Below are 16,450 nucleotides of genomic sequence, written 5' to 3'. Positions count from 1 at the left end.
CTCGCCAACAGTAAGTTACGTGTATGCGTCCAGCGCAACGACTTTTATGGGAATTATTACGTTTATAAAAAGAAAAACTTTCTCCATCCACCACTGAGAGAGCAAGCCCTGGTATCATGAGAGGGGACAAGAGCCGACAAAGGGAAACAAAAATTGAGAGGAAAGCAAAAAAGGGGGGCACTGCTGTAGTAGTAGTATCGATCGATCTCGCCGCGGTGGAGAAGAAACAGGGAAAGAAATGGAGAGGCCGTTGACAAAGAGATTGAAACAATCGTAGGCACTTTAAAAGTTTTCTTTGCCCCAGACGAACGAGAACCTAGACGGGAATCATGATTAGTTTACACAGAGAAGAAAAAAAAAACCAGAGATGATAGATGAAACGAAAGACTTACTCAGGATCCGTATACTTGTTGCAGTAAACGTGCAGGGAACTTCCCAGACCCTTGGGTCCACAGAAAAACACACCCGCCTCGCAAGGAGTGTGCAGCTTCCGGATCCCTCGGAAAATCATGTCCCAGTTGGGCCGCCCAAAGTTGGTCGGGCTCCTCAGGCCCGTAATGGCATCTTTGTCGGCGTTGGCATCGTTGATCATGATGTTGGTCGCGTCGTCCGCCTTGATCTTGGCCGTCAGGTACGTGTGGATCTCGATGCGGTTGTCCACGTCCTGCGCCTCGACCGCCAGCAGCAGCGAGCGGAACCACTCGAACGAGCCAAAGTCTCGGCAGATCCAGAAGAAGTAGACCTTTCGCAGCCGCGTCTTCTGCTGCGGGTAGTTCATCCGGTACCAGATGGACTTGAGGATCGAGGCAAAGGGCGTCACGCCAATACCGGCACCGACGAGAACCGCCACCTCGTACTTGAAGACGTCCTCCGATGCAGATCCGAAGGGGCCGTCGACGTAGACCCTGGGCAGGACACGCTTCAGGGCCGGATCATTGGTCTCGTCGCCGGCAACTCCAACTACCTTGCTCGAGCTGCCCTTCTTGTCCCATTCGCAGCCCAGCATAGTCGAGACGGCCATGGTAAAGTCACCCTGGCAACGCATGTGGATGGAAATGTAGTCCTCCTCGGGGGCACTGGTCAACGTAAAGGGGTGATACTGCCACAGCGAGACCGCCGGGCAGCAGAAGAAGATGTACTGTCCAGCTCGAGTCTTGGTGTGCTCCTTCTTGATCTGAATCTCGCAGACGTTGCTGGGGTGCTGGATGACCTTTGAAATGTACGTCTTGTGGCGTCCTCGGATTTCACGGGCAATTCTCTCCGCCAGGTAGATGAAGCCTCCGTACATCCAGTACTGCCAGAACACACCAATGGCCGAGGGTCCGATGCTCGTGCAAAAGGGCGCCACGTCGGGCTGGATCATGCAGTAGGCTCCGTGGATGGCCCAGAAGATGAAGAAGACGATGAACATGTGGTGGGTATACCAGAATCGCTCGTAGTTGGCGCGTCGGGGCTTCTCGATCGAGGTGAAGACCATGCCCATGAGGGCAATCAGCATCACGTATCCAGTCCAGCCAGGGCCCGAGGCAAAGTTGGCAAGCAGCCAGCCGTAGATTCCAAGGTTGTTCTTGGCCGCCACCTGGGCAAAGTTGTTCCAGTGGGCAATGGTGTGCACCCACGAGAAGAAGACAATGGACCAGGCTGTCGTGATGTGGAACGTGATGTTCTTGTCGAACTGGATGACACCGTTGAGAGGAGTCTGTCGGAGGAGTGAGATGAGAGTTCTGCAGACGGGGAAGAGGATGATGCCGACATCGACGTGGAGGACCAGGGCGGCCGATCGAGCAACGACGAATGTGAAGCCAAAGGTAGCTCGAGATGTCGCCAAGCTGTCCTTGAGACCGTAGTGGACGCAGGCAAAGGCAAAGATGAGGGCATGGGCCAGCATGAAAACGAAGACGAATCTGTTCGCATTGAGTCAGTAACCGAGTTTCTTGTTTTGTTTCTTCTCTTTCCCCCCCTGCTTCACAAAGTCCGTCTGGGAGCAACGTACACTCTTCGGTATCCTTCGTTAATCATCCATCGATCAAACTTTTCTCGCGCCGTCAGCTCTTGCTGCTTCTCCTGTGTCATTTCTCCCGAGAGCAACATGCGCGTCAGGGGGGTCCATCTGGAGCGCTCCGTCGGCCGCTCATAACTCTCGTATTTTTCGTAGTCCATTGTGATGCAAAGGTTGTGGCTGGTTGGTCGGCTGTCGCAATTCGGACGTATACCCAAGAGTTTCGAGTGAAACCTCTTGCTCTCTATCCCAACAAACGGTCGGTCACGGTATAGTCTCTATAATTATCCTTCAGTTCAGAAGCGATCGACTGGCGCAGGCAGTATCGGTGGTTCAGATCCCGCTGAACGAGCAGCAGCCTGTCGAATAAGAGAGTGGAATGACTTGAAGTCAAAAAGAGGACCGGTGCAAGCACACACGGCTGTAAATATATAAATAAGAGAAACGAAGGAGAGGAAGCAATCCCGAGATCTGCAGAAACCAATAGTAGTCAGTACCAAAGCATCAAAGGAGAAGAGAACCCGCCTCGCATCCAAGAGCAATCGGCGCATTAACACCAAAAAGCCAGCACAGGGGAATTCACATACCACAAGATTTAACAATGCAAACTCGACCTTGCCTTGCGATCAACGCAACCCACGGAAGAGAATCCAAACAACAGACAACAAAAAGAGAAACTAGAGATGAAAGAACAAATAAAAAGAGTCCAGACTTTCGCACCACCGAAGTCGTAAGAGACCGAGACCGAGACCCTCCACCCCCGGGGGTTACGAGTAACGCCAAAAACAGCAGCGAGCACAGCCGGGGATTCGCTGCCGCGTCCCTGTTACAGGTTGCAGAAGCTCGTCCATGCAGCGAAAATACACGCAACGACTGCCGGACATGGGCCCCCGTTGCTAGCCAATTAGCGGCCGGCCAGCCGGGGTCTCGAAACAGACCATTGACGGTTGGTTTGATGCCAAGGGCGCCTTTTTTTTTCATTTTCGTTTTGGCGGCGAGTTACCTGTCTAGCCCGCTGAAAGCACTTGTACGAATACTATGTACTTGTGTAGGTGATTGTCGGGGGACCAGCATCTGGAAGCCCGTACCGGTGGGATATTATGGCAAGTCGATGCTATTCCCGACCCGAGATCTCTCCATCGTTGTCTCTTTTCGTGATCCATCTCCATTACAGCATCTTCATCGTAAAATCAACTTCTACACGGAGGATTCTCCCATATTGAACACGGAGCTGCTTAGACCCAAAGGACCACCGGACATTCTCCACCTCAAAAACCCCCCCGAAGCGAGAAAAGCCCCCCTAGATTCCCTTCAGCTTATCGAACGCCTCTCGAAATCAAATCGCAATCTTTCTGGTCAAAAGAATCCAGCAAATGGAAGCAATCAAAAACATGTGTGCAAGCGCAAAACGCCAGGTCCCTCGAGTTTCAAGACTTGTGGAAAATCGTTCGACTTTTTTATCCTGCCGTTTTACTTGTCGCTCCTCCCCCGTGGTCAATTAATTCCCCGCATGCATTAATGGCTGCGAAAGGAGGCTGAGCGCGAGGCTACATGAAACAAGATGCGACAAAAGGTGTGACGAAGATGCCCTTGGCGCTTGCCGCCCGACCCGGGCTTTCTCTTTTTCCTTCTCTCCAACTTATGAAGCATCTCTTGTTTATTAATTCATATTTAATCATATTGACGAATTTCTTTTCTTTCATTAGCTAGTATCGGCAGGACTCTGTGCTCTTCTTTTCCCGTTTGTTTCCTACCGACCTGGCGCTAATCTCATGGAGTGTCCCGTGCATTCCCTGCCTGGTTGCGCATAACCCTGCAATATCGAGGACATGGACACACCATCCTTGGATACCACCATTGCCTACCACTTTATTCTGACCATACTGCACTCCATGTCAGAATCTCTTATAGATTAGCGCCAAATCCTCCGCAACGCATGACATTCTCCCTTTCACATGGACGTTGATTATCTGCCTGCTTTCCCAGAGGCTTATCCGTCCATTAACAGGTATTGCTTGGAGATCTATTTTAGGTAGACGAACTCCATATGTATTCTATCCTTTCCATACGAGACTACGCCGCCGTAACGTTTGACTACCTATACCATATCTCAACGAATCATTCTTCACACTCTACTGCTTTCTCTAGAGGCAACACTTTTACGCACAACTTCACTTGCAACTCGACAGCACAATTCACAATCGTCATACATCACACACAAGTAAACCATTCTTATAGACGCGTTAAATCAGATGCCTGTTGTTGGATGCAGAGTACACGTTGTTGATGCAAACCCAAAGTCAAGTCCAGCCGCATAAAGCCCTTGAATAGCGGATATTTCTGTCTAGTCTGCCACCTGTCCGCCGGCCATGCGTCGTCTCACCCCCAGCATCATAAACGTGGTGCACCCGAAGAGATGATGAGAACAGCAAGGAGAAGAAAGAAAAAAACTTGCACTGTCCGCCTTCGAATACCATCCCCGCACCCGCTTATAACGTAGAGGCTCGCCAAACATGCCGCACCGTCATTGCGTGATAGAGGACGTCAAACACCCAGCGCCATCAAAACCCCTTAAAAGAAACCGTTTGGTATTGCCTAGACGGCGTACTTGCGGGTCCATTCCCGAGCGGTCGCCTCGTACCGGGGCCGGTCGGTCTTGTACACGTGCGCAATCTCAGGCACAAGGGGATCATCGGGGTTCGGGTCTGTCAGCATAGAGCAGATGGAAAGGAGAACTGTTGTGTGATTTCCTTGTCAGCGGTTTTATTTCACAGAGTATCATCTCATCGAGATGATTAACATGGTAGCCTACCTTTGGAAATGGTCAGAGCAGGGCTCCACTGGTCTCGAAGAATATCGAGGCAGATGCTGCCGTTGCTGTTGATGTTGGGGTGGTAGATTCTGGTGGAAAAGTTGACTTTCGGGGGCTTGAAGGGGTAATCCGTAGGGAACTGAATCTTCAGGAAGAAGACGCCTCCTGAGTATGGTGAATCACCCTATGTCGTGTCGTTAGTCGTCCATCTTGTCAAAACGGCGTTGTCGGCAGGGCCATCTGTTTGTTCATCCCAAACGACAAAGTGCCGTCAGGATCAAACAAAGCCATGCTTAGAATCCATGGGCATCAACTCACGGGACCCATAATGGTAGCTTGCCAGTGAAACTGCAGGAAATGTTAGCTTATCTTGGTACACACAACGTCGTTATCGTTCCACGCGAACAACAGCCATCCTCTGATGGGAGTTGACGCATGGAAACAAGGCTCCCGACTTACCAGATCTTCTCCAACAGGACCAGCGGAGCAGGATGATGGCGGGTCACTAGTCGATCGACAAAGTCAGCATACATAACTCGACGCTCTAGATCAAGTGCGACATGGTGCCAGACACTCCAGACATTCCAGAAGTCGAACATCAAGCCCATGCCGTTGAGCTGGTGAGACCCCCGCTCAGCATAGCCCCACCTCACACGACGGCTTGGGCTGCAAACGACGACACTCCTGACGAAAGTATCCAAAGAGAGGCACCAAAGGGGCGGGGAGAGCAGGTGCCAAGAGACGGAGAAGAAAGGAAGACGGGAGAGGGGAGATTTACGTGCCGAGGTCCTTGAGCTCCTTGTTGATGCGCTTCAGGGCCATTGTGATGAGGGTATGTGGTATCTAAAAGGGTGGTGGAAGATCGATCTCGGATCGAGGCTGGCAGAACTGGCGTCAGTATTTGCTTTCCCGGACTGGTCGGGTCACGATGCGGAGACGGTGCAACTCACAGGCAAAGAAAGAATCAAAAGATCCTAGGCGGACGTTGGAGACGATGCAAGGCGACCGTCTGCAAGTCCAGAGCGCTAGGTAGAGGCTTTATCTGATCGGGGGTGCAGAGTCCCTGATGGCGGTCCTGTGCAGATCGAGTTTGTATGTCGAAAGCAAAGTGGAGGGGTTGGAAGGGAAGAGAAGAGAAAGGCACAGTAGGAGTCGTAGTAATGAGTACAGTCAGTAGCGGTAGCCACCAAAAGAGCGGGCTTGCACACGGCCAGTGGCTGCGAACCCACGCACACAAACCACTAACAAACTGGGTAACTAAGCAATAGCAAGGCCGAAAAGAGTCCAGTTTTTTTTTTCTTCGATTTTTTTTTTTTTTTTAATAAATTCCCCAGCCTTGGGCCACACTGGTGGCTAAGAAGACACCGCCACTGCAAGCTGCTGCTTAGGCCGTGACCTGGCCACTAACAAATGTGCAGCAGATTTACGCGCAAACGGCGATAGCAGCGAGGGGACTTTCACTCGCTGTCACGGCCCAAAGGTGACATGTCGCCGCCATCCATGTCTTTCGCTCAGCTTCGACGGCTGGAAGCGCCAAAACCGAGGCGTGACTGATGCCTTTGACGCTTCTTACGGGAGGCACCGTGATGGCCGGGACGTGCACACACATAACACACTTGACATCCATACATACAAAGCTAGGCACCTTATGTCAGGATGACCAAAGCCGAGGGGGGCTAACCTTGTGATTGATTACATGACAACATGAAGCCCCCTTTCCTTTTCATACCGCTAGTAGTTGCGATGCTAGGCACACACGGCGCTTGGCGTGCTTTCTAATACGGACGGCCAGCTTTTGCCTCAGGGACGGAGACGCGGTAGCATCCCGAATGGAGTAGTTGCTCTGTCTGGCCGGCGATGAAATCGCACGGAACTGTCACGGCAACCCCACGGTGGGGTTTCGGAGAATCTCGCTCCAAGGTTTACGCTTGGTGGTGTTCGACTCAAGCCATTCGTAACTTTAACATCTTGTCCCGAATCACGGACCGAACGCTTGATAATAGATATAATAGATGCTACTATGGGTAAATATTCATGACTTTTGGCCTTAGGTAGTCTGGCAAAGGATGTTGGCGTTCATAGCACTTAATATACGTGTTATACCATACGTTCTGTATGTGATTATATGCTTTTATTTCATCATCTATATTGCTAGCCTATTTTACACAAAGGCTTGTATGCCGGTAATCGCCCTGCCCAAGATCAAACTGTGGATATCACTCTGTCCCTCGTACGTCTGCGTCACGAACAGGTTCGCCACATGTCTTCCAATGTGATACTCGTCGCTCACAGCGTTTCCACCAAAAATCTCCTGCAGCACGCGAACATTGCGCAAGGCTGAATCACAGTTCTGTCTCTTAACCATGCTGATCATTTCGGGAGTCATCTTGCCCTCGTCCTTGAGCCTACCGACCTGCACCGCGGCTAGTGTGCCATAGGCGGCATCTGTGGCAGCATCGGCGAGCTTCTTCTGAATAAGCTGGTACCTAGCCAGAGGGTTGCCCTTGAATTGCTTGCGTTCCAAGGAGTAGGTACGAGCTCGAGCAATGGCGTCCTCCAGGGCGCCCATGACGCCGAGCGAGATGCCGTATCTAGCGCTGTTGAGGCAGCTAAAGGGTCCCTTGAGGCCTTCGACGTCAGGGAACATGTTGGCTTCTGGCACCGGGACGCCGTCCATCTGGATCATGCCCGTGATGGAAGCTCGGAGCCCGTTCTTGTCCTTGATGGCTGGTGTCTCGAGTGTTCCAGGCGGGCAGTCCTTTCTCTCAATCAAGAAGCCCCTAATCTTGCCCGTCTCTTGCAGCTTGGCCCAGACCAACAGCACGTCGGCAATTGGGCTGTTGGTGATCCACGTCTTGGCTCCGCTCAAGGAGTAGTATCCCTTCTTGGTCGGGTGCGGCTTCGCAACACTCTCCATACTACCCGGGTCGCTACCGTGATTAGGCTCCGTCAGGCCAAAGGCGCCAATGAGCTTGCCCCTGGCCATCTCGGGGAGGAATCTCTCCTTCTGCTCCTCGGTGCCGAACTCGTGGATGCCGCCCATGACGAGGGACGACTGCACCGACATGCCAGACCGGTAGCCGCTATCGACTCGCTCGACCGCTCGTGTAATCAGACCGCCGGCCACCGAAGAAACGCCAGCGCATCCGTAGCCCTTGATGCTGGAGCCAAGCAGGCCTAGCTCGCCCATCTCTTCGAGGATCTTGGGGTCATAGTGTTCGTCTCGGTAGGCCTCTGGAGGAAGAGAATCAGCAAGTCAGCAATGCCGCACGAATGGCAAATATGAAGCAGCATCATGTAAATGAAAAGAGAGGGGGTGACGCCATACGCAAGACCCTGGGCTGTAGCCGTTCCTGGCAGTATCGCTCTGCGGTTTCTGCAATGGCCTGCTCTTCCTCGGTAAAGAGGTTATTCGCATTGAGGGGATCCTCCCAGTTGAACGTAGCGTAGCTTCTCGCCGCGGCCGGTCTCGCAACAGCCGTGCGGGCAAATGCTCTGAAGGATTGTCGCAACATGGTCAATCGGATCCGTCCTCGTCTGCGAAGGGTGGAATTAGAATTGGAATTGGAATTGGCACAGCCGTGTACATGTTTTAGTTTGAGTTGAACGAGGCACCCGCTGCGTTATGTATGATTCGATTCCATTAGGTATTCAGTCGGCTAATACTAGCATCATCCTCTCTGCTCCTCGGCAACTTCCCCAGAATCGCGCCCTTAACGCGCTAAGTCCAAGCACTAATCCGATGAAACCCGGCCATTGCCTTCTGTGGAGGGCGCTGGAACGACATTCGTTGATGCAAATCTCCACCGGAATCTCCACCGCCGCCGCGGCACATGATGCGCTTGCAATTGCTCCGGACGATGCCTTAGTAGGTACTAGTAGGCGTCATCCGAGCAGGCTAAAAATGGAAGATATTCGGAGAAACGGTACAAGCAGATGTTTATAGGGAACATACATGTATTCAGTCTCAGTTCCACTCCGATGTCGGGATTCAGGGATGGGTTGCTGTAAGTACCTACCTTAGGCATCCATGAGGTACATGAAGACTCAATATGGGTAGGTGTGTTCATTATCTTTCTAGTATCTGCTCGTGGATTCAGCAAGTGATATGGTGTACTACTTATGGCCGAGTAATTCCCATCTCTTTGTTTATAAGACAGACGCATCTTCACCATATGTACCTGCCCCAACAAGAGATGGCATAGACTCCAAAGAATTGAAAGAATACCTCTTATCAATACAGACAAAGCCCTACTCTCTAATCTTATTCCAGAAGTGGCTGCACAGCTGTATCAACAAAGAATCATACCCTCGCCCTGAACCTCAACTCTCGCTTGAATCACCTTTCTTTGTCTCCCTCCTCCCTCTCCTTCTTGTAAGCCTGGCTCAGCCTATCCAGGTCAGCAGTCGCCAAACACGATTCCAGCCACCACTAGCGGGCCTGCTCCTCGTTCTCCCACAGGAGTGCTTTGTCGAGGGCTCCCAATGTCAGAAGGGCTGTGCCGTTCTAGCGAGCCTCGCGCTCTTCGTCTCCTCTCTCGTCCGTCTTGGAACCTCGGCATGTTAAGCTGAGCGGTTGCTGAGCCTCGACAGGATTTTGGAGATTCCCAGGGCCGTCGGCGGCGGAAACGGACAGCGATGCGTTCGCGGAAACTGTAGCCTGGTGGTGTGGTAGGCTGCGAGCGAGAACCACGCCGACTATATTGGTGCTGCCATCCTCCCACTTGGCGCGAAGTTGCCTTATAATATCTTATTAGTTGCCTGGCTACGTGCATATGGAAATTCGTAGGCAATTAATTACCCAAGGCTGCCTTGTAGAGTGATTCAAATCCGGACACGATATCATGCACTGATCAATCATGCCCGGCGAGCCATCCTGTGTGGTGGCTGGCCACAGCTGTGAAGCCTGTATAGAATTCGATCTTGGTAGCCCTCGATCTCCCGAAAAGAGCTTGCCACTTTGCGGTGGGCTCATATCGACAGGCCCTTCGGTTGGTTGGGTTTGGCTCAGTAAAGGAGAAGGTTGACTAGAGGGTCGTGCTGGCGATTCGGGCGATTCGTTCGAGTTATTGTTCATTTTCGAGGACTCCGTGAGATGTTGCCGGCCGGATCGCTAGGGGGTTTGGGTGAGGGAGCAGCTGGTTATAGATGCCTTGAAGTGGAGTTGTTGCGATATTTGACTGCGACAAGCGCCATCTAGGGACATGTATTCAGTCAAGAGTCAGAATGATTCAGGGTTGGGAAAAGGGGTTTTTAGCCACGCGCAATGCATGCGAAGTAGCCTCCCACCAGAGGTTCGTACCTTCCAAACTGCCATGTTGTCACCAAACAATGTGAACGTTAACACAGCGGCTTATAGGCCCACGTAACTTGCAGCTGCCTTCCAGGCTATTTTTCATGAAACGACACTGCCACTGATCATCCTATTAAAACGAACCGTCCACGCCAGTCATCATATAACTGTGCCGCCTCTTGTTTTTGCATGGAATTGGTCGCATATTGAGCGACCAAGCTCGCCGCAGCAGTAACTTGCAACCCAACGTTGAATGGTAGGAAAGGTTGGTTCATCAAATGCTTGGAATCTGCAAGGATAGCTGTCGACAGAGATTCTTGCCTCTTGAGATCGGAACCTGATGCACTTGCTGACACGAGTTCTCGTACGTTCACAAGAACTCGGACTATGCGTTCAAAATCAGCAATGTGGTCAGGACGGGCAAAATTGAAAGTTGCTCCTTGGCCGTGACCCAGGTTTACGCCGCTAATTTTCCGCTGCTCGATAGTCTCATGGCCCAAAGTCTCCCCTTTAATCGTCTGATTGTCTTCTAAAAGAAGTGTGTCGATGACATGGTCGAATTCGGTTTTCTCACGATGCAAAAAGGGCATCTCCATCCAGGTCTGAGACCCGAGGAATGACATCTTGCGAGTAGATAGTGTCACGTGGGACTACAGAGAAGTAAGTATAGTGTCCATGGCATTTTGCGATTGAACATCCTTCTAGCTTACCATAAAAAACCGTAGCTGCCAGAATATCTCGAAAAACGGCGATTCCTGACAGCCTTGAGGTCCAACCTGTTCCAAGAGGCCTAGAGCGCCATAAGCATGAGGGAACCAGGAATCGGTAGCGAGAGGCGCCATCATCTCGAATTCCAAAAGTGCCATTGACATGAGAAGAAGATTTAGAATGGAAGCCAGGTGTTGATGTCTCTGCCATGGAACAAGCTGGTGGAGTTGGGCCTGATGACGCTCCAAGCCGCTGGAGTAATATTTATACGCCGCGGCTTTCAACGAGGCATCATTCTCTGGAAGGGCTCTAAAAGCCACTTTCATGGCTTGGAAGGGTAGCAACATTCGCGATTGAAAGTCCGCCGAGAGTGACAATCGAGGAATCGACAAGAACCATGGATGAGGCGTCCACGGTGATAAATGGTACGATCCGATTTCGACGGCAAGGCGAGACACCACTTCATGTGCGCTACTGCTGATACTAGGCGGGATTGTGCACATATTTGTCCGCTTTGTATTGGATTCATCAGCACACGCTCTTTTCAGGTGATGAGGCAGCCTCTTACTTGATGGCCCCGAACCGGGCGAACGAGCTGCCGCTGCTGTTGTGACTGAGACTCTTGACGACTGTTAATAAAAGACACGCGGGTGCCTCATAATGTGGTTTACTTGCCATCTACACTATGGATGAAAATAAGGCCTTCGGTCGACCCAGGACACTTCTTGTTCAGCCGTGTGCATTGAGAGCAGTTTGGTAGCTTGTTGTCACACTAGACCTCAGTTAGTTCTGTCTTCTCTCCTCAGCTGTGTAACTTTTGCTTGCTTTTATTTTTCTTCTTCTGCATGTCTGGCACGCATGGACTCTCTGAGAACCCAGTCTCATTTTACCTTGGGTAAGAACCAGGCTTTCTCCTATTTCAATGCATAAGTGTGGAATGTATATGTAGGTGAGAAGAGTCGCGATCCACAGCTAGACGCCTCAAGTTGGATGAAATCGGATGAGTAAGCAGCCTGATTTAATACTGCATGAACAATGACCCTCTGCTCGCCGCTCGTCTCTGGCATAAACACTGCTAAACTCCGTATATTCGATTTCAAATCCCCCTTCTTCATTATGAGACCCAGAAGAGGTCATTTAGCAAATAATAAGAATGATGATGATGGGTGCTTGTACTTTACACATGACATGGTTTCCTTACTGAGCACTCCGTACATGTATTCTATTGCTACCCTCTCAACTGGCTTATGTCTTTCATTACAAATTCCTCGAAAGAACTCTCTTCCACCTCAGACGTAGAATAAAATGAAAAAGGAAGGGTTGATGATCGCAGTACGCGTAGACGGCTAGGCATCATTAAAAATCGACAGAGACCTAGAGATTGTCCCTTCGCTTCCTCTGTCTCTCAGTGATTTAAATCGCTCCTGGCTCGAATCTTCTCCCCCTGGAAATACACCCAAAGGGGCAGCGGGATACCTATTGCGATGCTCAATCCGCCAAGGAAAGAATATGTTCCCCCCAGTCCCATCGCATCAATCATTTGTGGGGCGAATAGGGGGATGGCGAATGCAAGCAGCGAGCGAGCGAGCGAGGCAGCGGCCAGTGCAGCAGCCGAGTATTTGAATGCGTCGATGAAGTACAGCTGCAGTGGCAACAGGATGGACATCATGCCGAATCCAAAAATGGATGATCCAATGATGGGCAGCATCCAGTGTTGATGTGTCTGTGCTGTCCAGCCGAACCAGAAGAGCCCGATGGGGACAGCAACGGAACCGAGAAGCATTCCCGGCATGCGAAACTCGGGCTTTTGGATGCCGCCATTCTTTTTGGTCAACTATTGACCGAAGCATTCGTGTCAGTTCGTTTATAGGAGATGCGTGAGGGAAATTCCGGCACTCACATTGTGGTAGACGGTGTTTCCAACCCATCCGCCCAAAGCTGTGGCACACAGCTCTCCAAGTCCGCCTCCTATGTATGTCAGACCGGTTGGTCCAGGTCTAAATCCATATATCTCGCCAAATATCGTTGGAAAAGTCGTGAAAAACATGTTGAGGAAGCCGTAGACGCTGTAGGCGATTGTGGTCAGTAGATAATTTAGAAGCGTTTCGAAATGAAGATACTAACAGTGCTCCGTAGAAACTCAGGATAAAGCAAATGGGACTTCTCGTGAGAAGCACCAAAGGACGTAGAGCTGCTTCTCTAGCTGGCCCCGTCAGGGGGGTAGAAGATTGTGTGCGCTTGTCCTCAACCGACGTCTCTGGCTTTTTATTGAAGAGCCCCGTTATTCCTCCACGCTGCGGACCACGTTTTGATCGGATGATTGCATGATCAGTCTCTGGAAGAAGAAACACGCTGAGTACCAAGGCTACAGCTCCAAGAGCGGCCGTGAGAACAAATCCATACCGAACTCCAACCGTCTGTGTCAAATATCCTCCCATAATGGGGCCAGTCGGTGGTCCTATCAGTAAACCCAAGCCATAGATAGCGCTGGCTGGGGCTCGCTCCTCCAAGATGTAAAGATCTGCTATGACAGCTCCCGCAATAGATATCGGTGTCGACGCTCCGAGGCCAGCCAAGAACCGAAAAGCAATCAGTTGTCCAGTTGACTTGGCAAAAATGCACCCAATGCTGAACGCGGTGAATATGACGCTCGATATGTTAATCACCCACCGCCGACCATACATCTCAGACAAAGGGGCAAAGGCGAGTGGGCCAAGTGCCCAGGCCAGGAGATATATCGTCAGAGTCAACGCTAGAACGGTGTCAGATTTGATGTTGTATTTTTCTGCCAATTCTGGTAAACCGGGAGCCATGATGGAACTCGCAAGAGGACTGCAGAAAGTAAGAGAGAGAACATCCATGTACAGTCATCTGATGGTGAGAACTTACGAGATGAACGCTTGGAAAGAGACCAGGCCAATTGTCTGGTACTTTTTTGATCGAGGCCAGTTTAAAGGATTATCTTTTGGCTCCCGCCATGCTTGATCAGTGTCTTCAATCTCCGAGTTCAAGACTGACGGAGCCGTAGCAGCTGATTTCTCCATATCTGTGGTCTCCATGATGGCGATTCGCTAATTTCCCTTTGGATGCCATTTTTGAGAGCATGTTTCCGGTATTTATAATCATCGTGAGAGGTGATAATGAAGAGTTTTGCAAGTTACGGTAAGAAAGAGGCTGTCAAGTCCTCGGTACTCTAACTTTATACAGAAGAATGGGCCAAGGGGAAACATAATGGGATATCAAGTCATGGCCAGAGGCGTATGAATGAAGAGGCAGCTCGGGAGTCTAACCTATTCAGGATAGTGTAATTCTTGGTCAACACATTGAACCTCAAGCTGGAGAAATGGCACGAGGAACTACGGAGTACTTCATGTTCTAAGCCAAGAGCTCATTTAATTGGCAACTCTTGTTGGGTGTAAATGCAAGAGAAATCTATCCCAAGATTCCAAATTGATAGAGTCCATAATGTAGGCTGCCTTGAAATGTCTCTTAGTTCATCGTGGCCTTGAAATATTAGATGATTGTGGTTCTTATAGGGTAGCTAGTGGGATTTTGATGACTATCAAGAAAGCTGAATCAAACGGCGGCACATAGGTATGGAGAATTGAATATCCAAGATGCTGTTATCTAGTGTGAGTAAGATTTGGACAAAAAAGCTAGTGTATATGGTTTGTGAGAGTGGAAGGGGAAGCATGGAAGCGTCGGATGTACGAGCATAATCGTAGCATCACATGTTGGCTGTTGGTTGAAGCTCGATCTTACAGGCGATCATGTGCACTACAGAGGTACATGCAGGTATTCCCACGGAGTGTCCGCATATAACGGCACGAAATCAACGACACTTGGGCACACAACTACTGTGTTATGTACAGTACGATACATGTTAGATGGCGATTGTACTATCTCACTCGAAACTCCGTGAACACAAGAACCTTGTTCCGTGGGTTGTGAAAAGATCGACACGACTGATCATGACGTCGATGACGCCATGGTACTCAGACCAAGGTACCTCCACTGTCTCTCGGTCAAGGAGCTGCTGACCTTGATGTTTGCTTGAAGAAAGTATGTACGAGTATGATGGTTGGAATTAAGGCACATTCACATGTAATACTGAGAGTGTACGTACAGGTAAGCACGCAGTAGACGTTTCACTGTCCTGCGCAGACGACAAGTTGCTCGAGTAACCTGAGGCTGCCCCCTAGGAAGTTTTACTATAATATTATCCGTGTGTCGGCAGATGCATCCTTTTGAAGCAGGCGATGCGACATGGGGGCGACGGCGACAGGGCATCGATTACCTACAGCCTAAAGAAGAAGCTTCAATTCTTCTTGTCCGTGGCCTGGTTCTCCTCCCTCTTCATCCTTCTGTGTCCTGTCCCGGGCTTTGCCTGTGCGCGTCCAACACAGTAACAATCGGGTTCCACCAGCTCTTCTAGAAGAACAGGGAGACTTGTGCATCGGTAGTAGAAATGAGAACTGGAGACAGGATTCAGGGATGGCGACAGCAATGTTTCTGAGCGAGAGGGGCTGAGTGCTTGTGCACGGCGCCAAGATATTACCAGTATTTATGCGCTGGCCCGGCAAGTTTCGGCCGGCATGGCTTAATATAATGGGAGAGGCAGTGCTGACAGGGCCACCTTTTTCCCTATGGATTTTTTATTTGGGTGGCAGGAATTGATTACGGAACATGGAAGCTCAAAGCAGAGTGGATGGGCGAGTGCGATTTGATCCGTATTCGATTTGATCCTTTAAACGTTAGGTTAGTGCCAAGCAGAGATGCTCAGGGGGGAACGAAGTTTTAGGGAGTGTCCAATTTGATGTCAGTGTGCGGAGTTACCTGTTGGTGCGTGATAAATACAGCGCAAGGACGGGTACCACCATTTCGGCTGGAATGGAACATTAGCCCTGCCGCCAATCCGCAAGGCCGTGGAAGTTGTGCAGCCGGCGCCATGATACGATCGTCCAGATACGGAGTAGCAGTTCTTAAGTCCATGTGAGGAACTCCGGAGTTGAGTCTTGAATTGTTTTTATTTTCTCTCTGTCACGACATGGGCAGATTGGACACCATGATGCTTCTTAGTAAGCCGGTTTCACCCATGCGGAATACGATGGATGGATTTGTTTGCTCTCGTCTCCCCCCTGTTTGGTGCGGGCATGTTGGTGGAACGGTTTGAAGGCATTGGGCCAGAGCGCCAGAGCCTCCTGTAAATCATTTCTGCGAGTCACCATACGAGCAATACCGCCAACTTTTCCGCTTCGGCATCCAAATGCGCACCTGTGCAGTATCTGCTCCATTATAATTGATCTTACGCGTACGTACGAGTATGAAGACAGTACCTTAGCGGTACATGCACATGCAAGTCTGCCGTGGCACGCGCGCTGGGGGACCACGATGCGACAAAATCTTGGCCAGCGCACAAAAAGCACTGCCTCAGATCAGCAGCGCGAACTCAGCTGAACCAGGTCCAACGCTGGCTGGCACCAAAAGACTGTCACTGTGTGTGAGCCCATCCATTGTCCATCCAGTAGCAGAAGCAGTAGCAGAGGTTCAGTACATCCAACTATTGATTCCATCTATCAAATGATATCAATCCCGTGCATGTTGAGTCAACATTCGTGCTGCCGTGATGATGGACTCT

General features: G+C 50.6%; 6 protein-coding genes across 6 annotated transcripts; all 6 read right to left on the bottom strand.

Moving 5' to 3' along the window:
- Positions 1–282: 282 nt before the first annotated feature.
- On the bottom strand, positions 283–2,160 carry M431DRAFT_84273 (hypothetical protein; the record flags this gene model as incomplete). The annotated part of the gene is made up of 3 exons (XM_024923415.1): positions 283–316; positions 393–1,904; positions 1,994–2,160. The coding sequence occupies 3 exons, from the start codon at positions 2,158–2,160 to the stop codon at positions 283–285; spliced, it is 1,713 nt and encodes a 570-aa protein (XP_024775638.1).
- A 2,213-nt stretch (positions 2,161–4,373) lies between these two features.
- M431DRAFT_507628 (hypothetical protein) lies at positions 4,374–6,077 on the bottom strand. The gene is made up of 6 exons (XM_024918994.1): positions 5,762–6,077; positions 5,590–5,690; positions 5,271–5,316; positions 5,130–5,159; positions 4,812–4,995; positions 4,374–4,734 (listed from the first exon to the last, which is right to left on the bottom strand). Exons 2-6 carry the CDS (start codon positions 5,631–5,633, stop codon positions 4,595–4,597), a joined length of 444 nt encoding a protein of 147 aa, XP_024775637.1. The 5' UTR covers positions 5,634–5,690; positions 5,762–6,077; the 3' UTR covers positions 4,374–4,594.
- An 845-nt stretch (positions 6,078–6,922) lies between these two features.
- M431DRAFT_507626 (hypothetical protein) lies at positions 6,923–8,698 on the bottom strand. The gene is made up of 2 exons (XM_024918993.1): positions 8,140–8,698; positions 6,923–8,045 (listed from the first exon to the last, which is right to left on the bottom strand). The coding sequence occupies exons 1-2, from the start codon at positions 8,324–8,326 to the stop codon at positions 6,973–6,975; spliced, it is 1,260 nt and encodes a 419-aa protein (XP_024775636.1). The 5' UTR covers positions 8,327–8,698; the 3' UTR covers positions 6,923–6,972.
- A 177-nt stretch (positions 8,699–8,875) lies between these two features.
- On the bottom strand, positions 8,876–10,243 carry M431DRAFT_507625 (hypothetical protein). Its single transcript, XM_024918992.1, has 3 exons — positions 10,114–10,243; positions 9,613–10,007; positions 8,876–9,550 (listed from the first exon to the last, which is right to left on the bottom strand). Exons 2-3 carry the CDS (start codon positions 9,886–9,888, stop codon positions 9,212–9,214), a joined length of 615 nt encoding a protein of 204 aa, XP_024775635.1. The 5' UTR covers positions 9,889–10,007; positions 10,114–10,243; the 3' UTR covers positions 8,876–9,211.
- Positions 10,006–11,581, bottom strand: M431DRAFT_414293 (hypothetical protein). The gene is made up of 4 exons (XM_024914960.1): positions 11,488–11,581; positions 10,815–11,433; positions 10,114–10,754; positions 10,006–10,007 (listed from the first exon to the last, which is right to left on the bottom strand). Exons 2-3 carry the CDS (start codon positions 11,313–11,315, stop codon positions 10,230–10,232), a joined length of 1,026 nt encoding a protein of 341 aa, XP_024775634.1. The 5' UTR covers positions 11,316–11,433; positions 11,488–11,581; the 3' UTR covers positions 10,006–10,007; positions 10,114–10,229.
- A 636-nt stretch (positions 11,582–12,217) lies between these two features.
- M431DRAFT_83352 (hypothetical protein) lies at positions 12,218–13,856 on the bottom strand (the record flags this gene model as incomplete). The annotated part of the gene is made up of 4 exons (XM_024923301.1): positions 12,218–12,646; positions 12,713–12,878; positions 12,937–13,644; positions 13,702–13,856. 4 exons carry the CDS (start codon positions 13,854–13,856, stop codon positions 12,218–12,220), a joined length of 1,458 nt encoding a protein of 485 aa, XP_024775633.1.
- Between the last annotated feature and the right edge of the window lie 2,594 nt (positions 13,857–16,450).

This window comes from Trichoderma harzianum (assembly GCF_003025095.1).
Source record: "Trichoderma harzianum CBS 226.95 unplaced genomic scaffold M431scaffold_5, whole genome shotgun sequence".
In the NCBI taxonomy this organism is placed as follows: Eukaryota; Fungi; Ascomycota; class Sordariomycetes; order Hypocreales; family Hypocreaceae; genus Trichoderma; species Trichoderma harzianum.
Note: the sequence above shows the minus strand (reverse complement) of the source record. Positions and strands in the feature narration are given on the sequence as shown.

Coding starts and splice junctions, on each gene's coding strand:
- M431DRAFT_507628 (XM_024918994.1), bottom strand. CDS start 5,633: ATGGCCCTGAAGCGCATCAACAAGGAGCTCAAGGACCTCGGCAC. Junction 5,160..5,270: donor GTCCTGTTGGAGAAGATCTG/GTAAGTCGGGAG, acceptor CATTTCCTGCAG/TTTCACTGGCAAGCTACCAT. Junction 4,735..4,811: donor TGCTCTGACCATTTCCAAAG/GTAGGCTACCAT, acceptor ATCACACAACAG/TTCTCCTTTCCATCTGCTCT.
- M431DRAFT_507626 (XM_024918993.1), bottom strand. CDS start 8,326: ATGTTGCGACAATCCTTCAGAGCATTTGCCCGCACGGCTGTTGCGAGA. Junction 8,046..8,139: donor GCTACAGCCCAGGGTCTTGC/GTATGGCGTCAC, acceptor CTCTTCCTCCAG/AGGCCTACCGAGACGAACAC.
- M431DRAFT_507625 (XM_024918992.1), bottom strand. CDS start 9,888: ATGAACAATAACTCGAACGAATCGCCCGAATCGCCAGCACGACCCTCT. Junction 9,551..9,612: donor ACTCTACAAGGCAGCCTTGG/GTAATTAATTGC, acceptor AGATATTATAAG/GCAACTTCGCGCCAAGTGGG.
- M431DRAFT_414293 (XM_024914960.1), bottom strand. CDS start 11,315: ATGTGCACAATCCCGCCTAGTATCAGCAGTAGCGCACATGAAGTGGTG. Junction 10,755..10,814: donor GGCAGCTACGGTTTTTTATG/GTAAGCTAGAAG, acceptor ACTTCTCTGTAG/TCCCACGTGACACTATCTAC.